Source organism: Struthio camelus, chromosome 7, assembly GCF_040807025.1.
Source record: "Struthio camelus isolate bStrCam1 chromosome 7, bStrCam1.hap1, whole genome shotgun sequence".
NCBI classification, from domain to species: Eukaryota; Metazoa; Chordata; class Aves; order Struthioniformes; family Struthionidae; genus Struthio; species Struthio camelus.
This window is the reverse complement of record NC_090948.1, coordinates 33755794-33769274: the sequence shown is the minus strand read 5'-3', so window position 1 is coordinate 33769274 and position 13481 is coordinate 33755794. Positions and strand designations below refer to the sequence as shown.

Here is a 13481-nt window from a genome sequence, read left to right as displayed (position 1 = left end):
GTATTTCCGTAAGTATAATATTGTTCCCAAAACGTAGGGGACGGAAACTTAGATTTCTTTTCGGTTAAGTTTCACGTTTCCTTCTGATTAGCTCCCCATTCCCCTTGGACGCTACTCTCCATCGATTAACATAGTCAAATAATTAAGACATTCTCCTTTGGTGTCAAAAGCTTCTCTTCAGCAGCCAGAACACAGGATGACTCTACTAAAATGACACGGGTACTGTTTCAGACCAATAGGTTTTATATCTAGTAAAGTTTAACCAGTATTTTTAGCCCCTGGTATTCTGGCAGATCGCAGCTGGGAGGCTCATGAGCAAGAGGCCTTTGCTTCATCGGGCTGCTACACCGATATGTGAGAGAATTTTAGATTGCAACTGAAAAAAGTAGAAATTTTAACTAGAACTCAAAGCTTCACTAAAAATCTCAAGGCTCATAAAAGTTATGAAGTGCCATTAAAAAAAAAAAAAAAGTGTACGAAAAGCATCTAGGAACGTAAAGGCCAGAGCGTCTCTATGAAATAGATTTCAGCAGGCAAGCCTATCAAATGAACAGTACAGAAGATAGTTCAGCGAAAGGCAGCCAAAAATTAAAAGGAAAAAACACCACCACACTTAGAAGAAGTGGTGGAATAAGAAAAACTAAGAAGCTCCTTTCAGAATTCATGCCTACTAATATTTGGAGTTGACAGGGCAGTTTACACCTCAGTAAACTACATGGGAGATTTCAAAGGGCCTAGGATTCTTATATTTGCAGTACATAGGAAAGATTTTTCTCCCATATTGATAAAATAACATAGGAGATTGTTTCACTAAAGCTTCACAGAGGAAAAGGCCTCATAGCTTTGCCATGCCTTTAAGTCCTTTGAATGATCTGTATTAACCATACCTCAATACATTACTCTTTCCACCAGATAACGAATTTTATGTCCCTCTGTAAAAACTGAGTTATGTTCTTTGGGTGATCCCACCTTCTCATCATTATCTTAAAAAAATAATAATAATAATTAAAAAAAATAAAAAGCATGATTACGTGTCCACATCTTCTCTTGGAGATATTTTAAACACAAAGACTTTGAAATCGTCCAATTGTCTTATTCTTTGAGCTACCGGCATTAGTCAGCCACCAACGCTGACTTGTTTTACAATCTCTTCATTAATTGGTAGTTCCTCAGGAGAAATTAATTTAAATTCTGTGAAAATCTGAAGTGAGATACAGATTACCACCAAGGGAATGAATACACTATTGGCCACGTGTTTCTGCGTTTCTATAAACTAAAATACAAAGGGAACAACAAATCTGCCTAATAACTTCCAGGGCTGGAAACCAGAGAGGTAATCTGGTACCTAACTTGCCAACTTGGAGTTGGTACACTGGATTTTTATCTGTGGGTCTATTCATTAGTACTAAAAAGAATAGCACAAGATTCACTGGGGTAGAATTACCACCTTTCAGCACTGTTTGCAATTTCGGGGGCAAAAACTATTTTGCAAGAGGTTCTCAAAGCTTTTTCTTCGATCCAACACCTGCATTCTCCATGGATGCAGGAGTGGCTTTTCTTCAGTACGTAAAGGAGATGCCTCACAACGACGACACGCATTTTTACCCCATCTTCAGGTTTAGATCCAGAAGTCTTTGTTAAATTCTCAGAGACTCAGAATAAATCCATTATTATATTTAAGGACTTTAATATGGATGTTCTGAGCTGTCATTGATACTCAAGACTGTGAAAGGTCCAAGAGAAGACAACAATAAACGTGCCCAAGAGGCTTACAAATGTTACGGTGACATCAGGCTCCCTGTCTAATCTGTACTACACAGATTGCACTAGGAACTGTACGATGAGTCAGGGAATAAACTTCAAGTCACCCGCTGGATTTTCAGAAAAAGAATGCACGTCAAATCTCACCTGGATACAATGTCCCAAAACAGGAATCAAGTGAGCAAAGGAGACACAAAAATAAAAGGAAAAGTATATCTCAATTGGGGTACTGAGAGCCAGCTCTTACCTGAGAGCTGCACAGCTACGTTTAAGGCACTAACAAAAACACAAATTTACATCTACCTGTGCCATGGGATTCTCTTAGGAAAACACTTCACAGAATTCTGTGATAGATAAGAGTATAATAATCTCTCTGGTGAACGTAGTGTTGAACACAAACTGAAGATATTTTCAGACTCCAGAGAACAGCAGCTAAAAGGATTATTTGATGGATTAGCATCTCAACTGCATTAATTGTGTAAGGGGGATTTTTTCCCCTTGGAATAAAGGTCCGAGCAAACACAGGCTAGTCTGGCAGAGGAGCTCGGCTGGAACACTGCAGAAGCAGCCCTGTAAGGCAAACCCATTTTCCACAGAGACTGAAACGCAAGCATCTCACCAGAACTAAAAAATTTTGAGAACAAATGCAAGCTTCTTGTTTACAAACAGAATCTTCCCAAATAACCCTAGTATCAAGTTAGTCCTTTTAAAACTCAAAAACATTAGCAAATACATATACCTTTGACTAAAAGGTCTAGCAGACAACGCTATTCTTTAGGGAAAGCTGTAACTAGAACAGCAGACATGAACATTCTTCCTGGAAATTTTATTTCTTGATCATAGTAGCAGAAGCTATTTGAAGGAAAAACAGCTTTCCGGTGTTTGCAAGGCTACAGTTGAATCCTCCCCTCTCCTCACTGCAATGAAACACTTCTTGCCAAAGTCTTAAAATTACAATAATTTCCGTGAAGGGATAAAAACTCCTCTGTTGCTTCATGCTTCAGAGTGGAAGGACAAAAGGCTCCCTAGAACAGAAGTGATTTGAAATGCCTATTCCTACAGACATGGCCCTTTAGTATTAGGCTTCTTCAAAAAAAAAAAAAAAAAAAAAAAAAAAAAAGCTGAAAGACACCCTTCAAAGTTATTCCCTTTCTTCTTTGCTAAAAACACACCTTGACCTCAATCAAATTCATTACATGGGACCCGCAGACCATCAAGAGATGGCCTAATTTTTCAAAAGCACTCATACACCAGAACTTGTTCAAATACTATCTAAACAATTATATATTTAACCTATACAGAAGATGGAAATACCAGCTTTGCTGCCGAAAACTGGAAGCAAAAGTGATTGAACATGCAGAAAGCCAGTCATCACTTAAAGGAAGCATGAGCAGCTCACTGGAGTTTCTGGGATCCCAATAGCCTCTCTCCCTTGAGTTCAGCATCGTCAACTAAGATAGAACTGAAGAAAGTTCCAATCTGTTTACAAATAAGTTCAACAGCACAGAAAGGAAAAAATATATACATATTTCAAATCTTGAAGTGGCATTTACATAGACATTTCTCTAATATAAATTGTAGAATTTCAATCAAAAATTTGTGCACTCCTCAGTCATTTTGGCTTGATGTGGGGCTTCTGTGGAAGGATCTCTGCCTTCCAGGGAGAGCTACTGTACACCCAACATGACAAAAAGGGAAGAACCTTACTTTAAAAAAGAAAGGTCTCTGCCTGCGGCATGAGATCAAGGGGTACAAAGTATTCTTCAAGACAACTACAGAACACGAGACAAGATCATAGCAGAAATAAGTCGAGTTAACTTTTAGATTTCCAAGTCAGTGATACTGATTGGCAAACTCTTAGGTAAAAAGAACAAAATATAAAGATCAACTAAATTTAAAAGTTTAAATACGTATCTCAGAAGAGTTCTGCTTACCTGCACTAGTACTGAGCTGGCTATCCTGGGAACAGTTTTCATTGCCCTCAGAGGTTGACTGTAGGGAGGAAGATGGTGCAGTTCTACTTCGTTTTTTATTAGCTTTTCTTTCTGCTAACTGCCATTCTTCATCTTCATCCTCACTTTCACTCAAGTCATCAAACCCAAAGTACTTAATTTTGTAATTGGAACTTCCAGAACTTCTAGAGGCGCCTTCATCTCCCCCTCCCTCATCTTGATCATCAAACCCAAAAAACTCTAATTTGACATCCTTTTTGGATTTGGTATTGCTTGGTCGAAATCTGGTTGCAGTTTTTGTAGTAGCAATGTCTGCTTTCTTTCTTAAACGTCCAGCTTCTCCCAAGTCGGTAGGAGTCGCTGTGGTAAATTCATCAATTCGTTCCATGGTATCCTGTATAGTGACATTACAAACTGATAAGCACGATGGATGTAGAACAGTGTAGTCTCTAGTCCGTCCAACCGTCCCTCTAAAACTGGTCCCACTACTTAAAGACATTTTTCTTGCGGGGTTCAGACCATCGTTATTTGAGTCATTGTTTGCTTTGGATAAAGACTGACTAGTGCCATCCATTAGCTTGTCAAAATTTGTTGCCCCCTGTGGTTTTGCTTTGTTGGATCTACAATACGTCCTACAGTTGCTTGGCCTAGGAATAGTTTGCACAAGTTCTTCGCTAATGGCTTCCTTTGGATTTTCAGTATCTTCTTTGTCGTACTCCTCATCCTTGCTCTTCATCTCCGAGAGATGTTCATTGTCAAAATCTAATACGTACTCTCCAGTTCTGGTGTCTTCAGTTTCATCCTCCCATTCATACAAGTGAGTTCTTAATGGCCCCTTAGTCTGAGATGTTTCTGACGGAGAGTCTGCTGCTTTCCCGATATGGGAATCCCAAGAATCGGGCAAGTCCTTGGCTTCAATGTTGTATCCAGAAACGTCTGTAGTTTCAGCACTGGTTTTGTTATTGTCTTCAGCATTCTCACAGATGAAGTGACTGTTCTTCTCATTATCTTCATTAAAGTTCTGCATTTTATCTACAAGAAAAGACAAACTTATTACCAAAAAAGCACGGGGCGGGGCAGGGCGGGGGGGGGGGGGGGGGGAAGTGGGAATCACCACCCTTACAGGCAACTTTGGGAAGTCGCAGCATAACACAGGAAATACTCACTGCTCAATGACAGAACACACTAAAGGGGTCCTTATTCTCCCGATTTATACTGACACACTTTCTCAACCTTCCAGTTTAAAATTTTTACTAATAATAAAATCTTCCTAGATTTAGGAAGATAAACTTCCTTTACTAGTAATAAAATCTTCCTACTGTCAATAGCAAAAAAACATATCATCTTGAAATAAGCGTCATTTTGACAAAACATACATCAAGGTAACTAAACAGTAAATCCTAAATACAACCAGTTATTTATCTATACAATCTACATAAAAAGGAGAAAAGTCTGCAATAAAGCATTCAAAAAAGTCAAAACAGCATTCAGTCTGTCTCACACGCAAGTGACTTACAATTAACAATTAGTGGTAAAGAGTGATTCTACAGCATTTTCTAGTTAGAAAAAATTATTTCCCTTCCTGTATACAGGATGAATGTATTTTATGCTTAGTTAAAACATTCACTCCAAAAAAAATTTTTCATTCCCATTACACATTTGCTATTGTTTCGAAGGGAGGGAAGAAAAAAAAAAAAAACCTAACAAAAAACCCCAACACACTCAAGGCACAGTGACTGGTCCCTGCTCCAGCATGAACAAGCTAAGGACATTCTAACAATAACAACAGAAAAATCCTTGTTTATATCAAGCTATTGAAACTACAATAGACTTGCAAATTAAAGCTTTGTAACAAGTTGCATAGTGTCTGATTTAGCCCAAGAAAGGGCTAGAAGAGTTGATTAATCATTCAGTTTCTCTGGGGTTACCTATGGAGCCATACTTAACATCTGTTAGTTCTGTACTTCAGAGTATCCTCATACTTGCAGACAGTCAAAAAATTTCCTCTCTTCTACCCTTCACGAGTAAACTCAGTTTATGAAGGAGGAGGACCAGAAAAACAACTGCCGCCTTCTGAAGCATCAAAGGCCATAGCTAGGGCGAGGATTCTATTATCAAAATATCCATTGTCCATGTTTTTGGTTGGAACATGAGTAAGCTTAAGCTCAGAAAGAAATCTTCCTTAAGTGAGATCACTTTTCCTCTGCTGTGTTATACACAAGCCACTTCCTAGGATTATAGAAATTCCCTGGAAATTCCCATAGAAATTTTCCAACCAGTCTTTGGTTGGTCTTTCTTCCTGTGGCCGTTCATAGAAAGTCTTGTTTCTTGTGTTTTAATACAGATCCTAAGACTGCTTCACTGTGCCTAAACAGTTGACATTTTGTGAACCCTGCTGGATTAGACATCTCTTATGAAGCTCTCTACAACTGCAGAGAACTGTATCTAATAATCCTGGTCTACTCTAGTTCTGTTTTTAATCTGAAAATTATTATTAGGACACCATAAGCAAGAACTCTGTCTGCCCTGAAGGGACTGAATTCCTCTCTATTCATCCCAATTGTCAGAATGTCATCAAGAGGTTCCAGCCCAAATCAAGGCTTCATCGATAGCCTCACTATTTCCCTGCAGTTATCCTTCCCGCTGCATGCAAGTGCCCCCTGTTATTTCATTTGTAACATCTTTATTCCAAGCACAAATTTTGGCAAATTCTTTTGATTCCGAGGCTATGCTGCTAAAGAAATAACGAAGTCCTGGGCGCAGGATAAGGATTCTTAAGAACAATCTGCAGGGCAAAAAGGAAGCGTCCAAAGAACCTCCAAGCATAAACAACACACAGGTCTTTCAGGAGATATCCACCCCACCTCTACCTTGGACCACAGGCATGCTTCATTTTGCAGCACACGTTCACTCACCGAGCAAAAGTTTACTTCTGACGCAAGTAACATTAAGATGTCCTGAGATTGCTACAGCTTTTCATAACTGTCTCAGGACCTTGCTAAGAATGCCATTTTCCATTCTGCTGCTAACGATACTCAGCTCAGAACAAAGTAACTTTGCAGCAAATGTGAACAGATTGTGCTACCCAATGTCACCCCACAACCAACTATCTTCTATGAACAGCACACAATCTAGGCCTGGCTATACAGTGAACGTTTAAACAGCTCCTCATTTCCTCACCTATTTGAAAACCGTTCTGAACACTTCCTAACTGCAATAACAGTCTGTCAAAAATCTAAAATAACCCACGTTATAAAGCAAGCCTAATTTCCAACTACCTATTTGTTATGCTTCTACTAAAAATCAACACAAAATACTCAACTCGCACAACCCTAATGGATTGTGTGGAACAAGATCTGAAGTTACAGATTTTATGGGAGAAAGATTCAATTAAAAAAAAAAAAGGGGGGGGGGGGAGAAGAGAGAGAGAAACTCAGAACATGAATTTGCTGAAAATCATCCTACAGTTTACTCAACAGGTTACAGACTTTGAGGCCTGTTGTAGAAGTTCAAGCAGTCAACTAGAAATAAAAAAGCTCTTCACAGACTAAATGAAATGTAGTATTAACTTTCCTGAAGAACATCGGTCCTAGCCATCTCCATGATGGCATCTTGATTAATCTTTGTTTCAACATCAACATGTAATAAGAGAAACTTTGTTATTCCCATTTTAATCTGATAACGTTAGCAATAATCTAAGTGACTGAAACAAAATCAATTTTTCCATAATCAAAGACAGTTTGACAGTGTACTACATATTTTTTCCCAAATGTTTATTAGGCAGGTGAAGATTACCATAGTACTTAGGCATGAAAAGCAGCAAATTAAATTCACAAAATTTAATTTTTAGGACTTTCTCACTAAAACATGCCTTATTTTGTAGCCTCACCTCTACTGTTCCATAATGGAGTGCATATTTACTTGAATTAATAAAAATCTAAGCAACATTTAAAATATGGATGTCTGTCTAAGCAATACTTTACTGAATTGTTTGGAAGAAGTTTCAGTGTGCATATCTGGAAACGGAACAGACTTCCAACCCCACAGAAGTTTGAGATTTTAAAAAGTCGCATTTCATAACAGGATGAAATATCTCCTTCCTTGGGAGGGAATGGGCTACATGTGCGTACGTACATTATACCACAACAGCCAAATAATTCAGGAACTTGCTTTGAGACGAGGCAAGCTGAAATTTCACGTTGCATAATCTTAGCTTGAATCGTCATCTCTGCTCTGATCTGTACTTTCAAGCACAAAAGATGAAGAACATACTAACTCTGGAAAACAGACTGAAGAGGCCAAAAAAATACAACTACACACACACACACACACACAACTATCATTGCCAAAACGTTAATGGAAAAAATTACCAAGGAGCACGTCTCCAAAGAAATTTAATCAATTACTCTGAAAAAAATTTTTACATTGTGCTACTACCACACAACAAAAAGCATTATTACACTCTAATACATACGTTCATGCACAACCTTTTCAAATTCAAATTAGAGTCTAGATTTTTTTCTACTTAAAAGTAGTATTATTCAGGTAGTGAGTACATATTTATGCCTTTCACTTAAGATCACTTCATTTAAGATATACTCCTTGTAGTTCTGTTCGCAGACTTAAATGCATTGCAGAGTCATCAGTTCTAGAGCACTGTTTAGCAGCTGAAACCTCTTTACTTTTTCAGTTCTTTGCCAGGAAGTTAGTTTATCAGAAATTAAGAGCTAAAGCTGACATCTACTAGGTCTTGGTAAGAAAGACAGAAGAACACTCCAGCATTTCCCTTTATTTAAAAAAAAAAAAAAGTTTTTAACATGTGTTAAATATTTTAATTATTCTATTAAGTAACAATAAATTCAAACAACGAACAACTAAAATTCACTTTTACCGAAAAGAATCATTCAAATTTATGTTGTAGTTGCATACACTGAAAAACTATTCTACAAATCGCACTAGAATATTTTAGAATGGGCTAAAATTAGCCTAATATTTGTAAGACTGAGCAAGCAAGCCAGTCTCATCCACTCTTCTGTAACCTCTTACGGGAGCAAAACATTCTACTCACTTATTGCAGCAGCCTCATTTGGACAAACTGAAGCATCAGTTGAGAGATGCATTACGATAAGTACATGCTTCTTCACATCTATTTTCTCCATTTCAGTTTTTCTGTGCTTGCTGCACTGAAGCTAGTAAATTTCTACACAATGTGGCCCTACTCTCACCCTCACACTTAACCAATCTCCTGCTCTTCTTCTCCTGCCACTGTTCCCAGCAGTCCCAAGTACAAAATTTCTGAGCGGAGCTAGCTATTAATTCCTCAACACCAGTCCCCACCAAAAAAAAAAAAAAGCACACAGGTAATTCAAAGCATTAGTACATCTGTATAATTATATACTCCTATCAGACTGAGTGGTATCATACACCTAGTCCTTCTAGGCTTGAATTTCTCATGTTTCTCTTCATTTATAAGACAGCAAAATCAGTTTCTCTGCTCATCTGAGCTGACTAATACATAACAAATCCATTCTATCCCCATCAAATGGTTTTGCCAATTCTTAGCTTGGAACAAAGACTACATTTAAAACACTTTCAAAAAATAATCTTAATAATTAAACGCACCTCATAACAGCTCTTCCTGTATATCACAGTAAGACTTTTTTTGTCCGACTTAGTACACTCTAAGCATTTTAAAAAGACATGTGCATATGTAGGCTAGAATTCTGAATTGCTGTCTCTAAAAAGATTAAGCAAGTGTCAGCAAAACACACCATCCTATTCCTCTCTGAGCTGGAAATTAAACAATGCTTGTAAAGTCACTCTTAAAAACTGCCAACAACTGGCAGCTAAAAACCCCCACACATCCATTTTGGGCCTATCAGACACCGGAACTGTAAAAAGTACCACCTGGTACTTCAGAAGTCTTAGTAACAACAAGGAGAATGAAAAGGTGTTCATCTGTAAGAGGTAAGCAAGGCTGCTGGAAAATTTTACTAGTAAACTATTTCCTGTACGCAAGACAGAAAGTTTGACTTTAAAACTGGATCATCATAATGCATGAGTAGAAAACTACACAGTGACATTTAAAGGAATACTTTCTGAAAAAATACTTTGTCAAGTTCTTATTTTCATTTCATCAATGGGTCAATAGTAGTCAAAAAATTGAAGCTTCTATAACAGAAATTACTGCAAGTCACTCATTTGCCTAAAGCCTTTCATATGTACAGTATCCAATAACCTTGATTAAAAAAATATACATCCATAACAGCAATTACAGCGGAAGCTAGCAAGACTCCCGGAAAGATGTAACATGTCATTTTATTTACTGATACGGAAAGCACATAGAAAATATAAAAAAAACTAACTATTTGTGAATGATTAGATTTCCATAGTTCAAAAGAGGCATGTAATTTCTCCTCCCAATTTCAACTGAAAAGAGCTCTTTTCACCTATACCAGGTGAAATCTCCCACATAATTTCAAATCAGCAATATCCTATAACTATAAAATCCGCTGGAGCCTTTTTCCCCCCTGTTACTAGCACAATATACTTAAGAACCATAAGAGTCTTCTGTAGTAATCATGATTTGTTCGCTCTGTTTAAATCTCTAGAACTTAATTACCAGATTATGAGAGAACAAATCTAAAGGACTGGCAGGCAAATTAAACGTGATGGCTAGAAGAAAAACATCCACAGATATATATACACACACCTCCTGCTTTATTTTATGCTCTAGTTTGTCAATAACAAGCTAGAGATGTCTTAAGAATTGCTGATGAACTAAAAAAAAAAGTGAAACTTTCCCTCCTCCTTCCCACCAAATACATTATGAGATATTTTCCCACAGACTGATGCGTGCAACCAGACTTCACAAAAGCTATATTAAAATAATTATGATTATAGTCCTGGCCAGCTTTGTAAGATGACCATTAGAGACAAAAATTAAAATTCATACACTGCAAGATACTCAAGTTACATAAAGCAATGGTTTATATTCTTCTAGATACATGAGAAAGCTCAGCAGGAATATAACTGAATTCTCAAAATCATACTGTTTTTCTAGTGAGAAACCTTTAAACATTAAATAGAAATGCATGTGAACTTTCTGCCTTATTTAGACAAACTGGATAGAAAGTGAATATTCTGTTCATACTTTTTTTTTTTTTTAAATGCATACTTAATATGAGCAGTCACTCTTAGATAGATGCAACAAGGAAAAGGCAATTCGAGACTTTTTTTTTCTTTTGAAAGACTTCTTTTTTTGAAATGTATTTGCTTTAGAGAAATAACACCTAACTCCTTCAGCTGTACATTCCTGATAGTTTTGACTTTAAGATGTCTCAGATTTCAACTTTATTTTTTCATTAAGGACTCAAAATACTTCTCATCCTTGGTTTAAAAGATTTTTCTTCAGAAGAAACTAATGTCTGCCTGAAAGCACTTTCCTAAATAGCCCTTAGAAGTATTACTCCTCTATAGCGTTACGTGGTAAAGAAAAAGGAAGGAATACCTCCCCACTCCCAAACATTTAACTTGATCATGGTCATAACACAAGGCCCCATATAATTAGTCTTGTTGAGACAGTGAAACACCTCATAAAATTGCAGGCTTTCAGAAAATGCTATCAGAGTAAGAAGTTTTTTGGGGGGGGGTTGTTGTTTTTAAATTGTGGATCATACATAGATAAGTTTGTTTTATGTTGTATGTTACAAGGAAACAAATTTGAATTATTAATTGAAGGTAAAAAGACAACTTCCAGCATGCTTCTTACCATGAATCTTTAGTTATATGTTGTCTTAAATAAGAAAGCGTGAAATCTAATAGTTTTTCCAGAGTAAAAGCCATGCTGGAATGCTTAAGCACGACTACTGATCCTAATGCAAGTCTTCTCCCAGTGCAGGCACGCAAGAGGGAAAAAAAAAAAAACCCAAAAACAACAACAACCAACAAACACCAAAGCAGTCTCTCCATTCACATAGCTCAAGAACTTCACTTCTGGAGGTCACGATGGAAAAAGAAATTGCTAAAACAACCAACATGAAGATCAGCTGGCAAATTATCTTTGCAATTGGCTAAGTGACTCCAGTGACTTTATACTATGCACTGTTTATAAAAATGGCAACGAAACAGAGACAAACATGTAAAGGTTTTAAAATCACAAAAATCTGAGCACTTCTAAAGCTGAACTTGAAATAGCCTCCACTGTTCAGAGTAGTGGGTAATACACATTTTTTCTTTCCCACCTCTGAAAAACAGAAGTAAACATAAGGGGAAGTTATTGGCATAAATAATAGTGAGCTGTGACATCCACTGACCAACACCTGGAAGAATAAAGCAGTTGTTGACAAGACAAGCAAGTGTGATCCCAGGAGCACGCAGTAAATCACAAGAGACCACAAGGAAGAGACCAGGCAAAAACAGACCAGGTAAAAGCCAGCTGCACTACCTATTACAGTTGTAACAGGCCAGCAGAGTTTGGAGTGGCCTGGCTAAGGTGCCTAGAACAAGAAACAGTTCAACAAGCAACTAGTGCAAAGCTTTCATTTTGGTGATTTACAAAAGGGAAACAGAATACCAGAAGCTTTCTGAAAGTATTTGGGGAGGAGGGAGAAGAAGGTATGTGTGCATGGGGGAAATCATCAGACTTTCTCCACTTCCCACACAGTCCCAGAAGCTTGAAGCATTTCCAGGCTTTGTTACACATCTTGCCACAGTTGCTCCATTTTGTCAGACTAGAGCTACTGATCTTTTTGCGCAGACAGTTCCACAGATGCTTATGAGAATGTTCGGGACAGCTCAGAATTTTTCTTCTTCTTCTCATCAGTATCACCACTGGTGACATACTCAAACGTTTACAGTAATGAAACTATACTGCTATGATTGACTGATCTCTTAGCATTACACATTTAACATTTGGATACACTCTGCAAGAAATGACCCTCATTCCTGCTCACGGTTCGTCACAACAGCGTTTGGAGCTGCATTAACTCAAGCTTGATCAAAACCTACTCCAGGCAGGGCCTGCAAGCTGTTAGTAATATGTGGGTTCAAGGAGAAAGGGAAAGCTGCAAAAATACTTCTTCCCAACTCTCAGAACAGTTTGGAAGTCTGACAAGGCCTTTTTACTTAAAGGTGAAATACTGAACTTTGGAGAAAAGATAACATTCTTTCCATCAATTAAAGAAGTTGCAAGAGTTAGCAGCTTCATAACCTGATCCTTAGGGTACAACACATAGCAGGATGAAACACTAAAAGTCAATGGAAAATATCCTTGGAAAACCTAGCACTCTTCATGGCGAAAACGTCAAAGTCAAAAAGCAGCCATCAACAAAAAGGTGTCCCATCCCAGTCCCGATTTCATACTGACATTTACCTTACGGGACTACGTTGCTCAATTCCAAGAGTCTAAAAAAAAAAAAAACAACCATCAGCCTCAGCTCCATAAAAATCAAATCATCATTTCTGGTGAAACACTAGCTGTCTAAAGATGGGCACTATATTCTTTTGTTAATAAATCAGGGGTGGAGCTTTTAATACCTTATTCGCTATTTAAGAGTTACTTTGAGCACAGACCAGTCCGTGAGAATGCTTTTTTCCCTTAATGTAAATTTCTTCTCTTAACAGGTTCGAGGCTCGCACAACAAACCAAGCTTGTTGCCTCACAGCTCAAACACCACCCCCCAAAACCTCCTCAACACCAACCTGTTTGACTAGGCAGGAGACAGTGCACGCAGCAGATCATGCGCAGCAACATGTGCTGGCTAGCCA

General features: G+C 37.7%; 1 protein-coding gene across 7 annotated transcripts in view; it reads right to left on the bottom strand.

Moving 5' to 3' along the window:
• The window catches only part of WAPL (WAPL cohesin release factor), a 100939-nt gene that overhangs the window by 46618 nt on the left and 40840 nt on the right, over positions 1–13481 (bottom strand). For all 7 annotated transcript variants that reach the window (XM_068950703.1, XM_068950704.1, XM_068950707.1 and 4 more), the window contains exon 3: positions 3696–4745. In XM_068950703.1, coding sequence (XP_068806804.1) covers positions 3696–4745 — 1050 coding nt within the window. The remainder of the gene's footprint in view (positions 1–3695; positions 4746–13481) is intronic.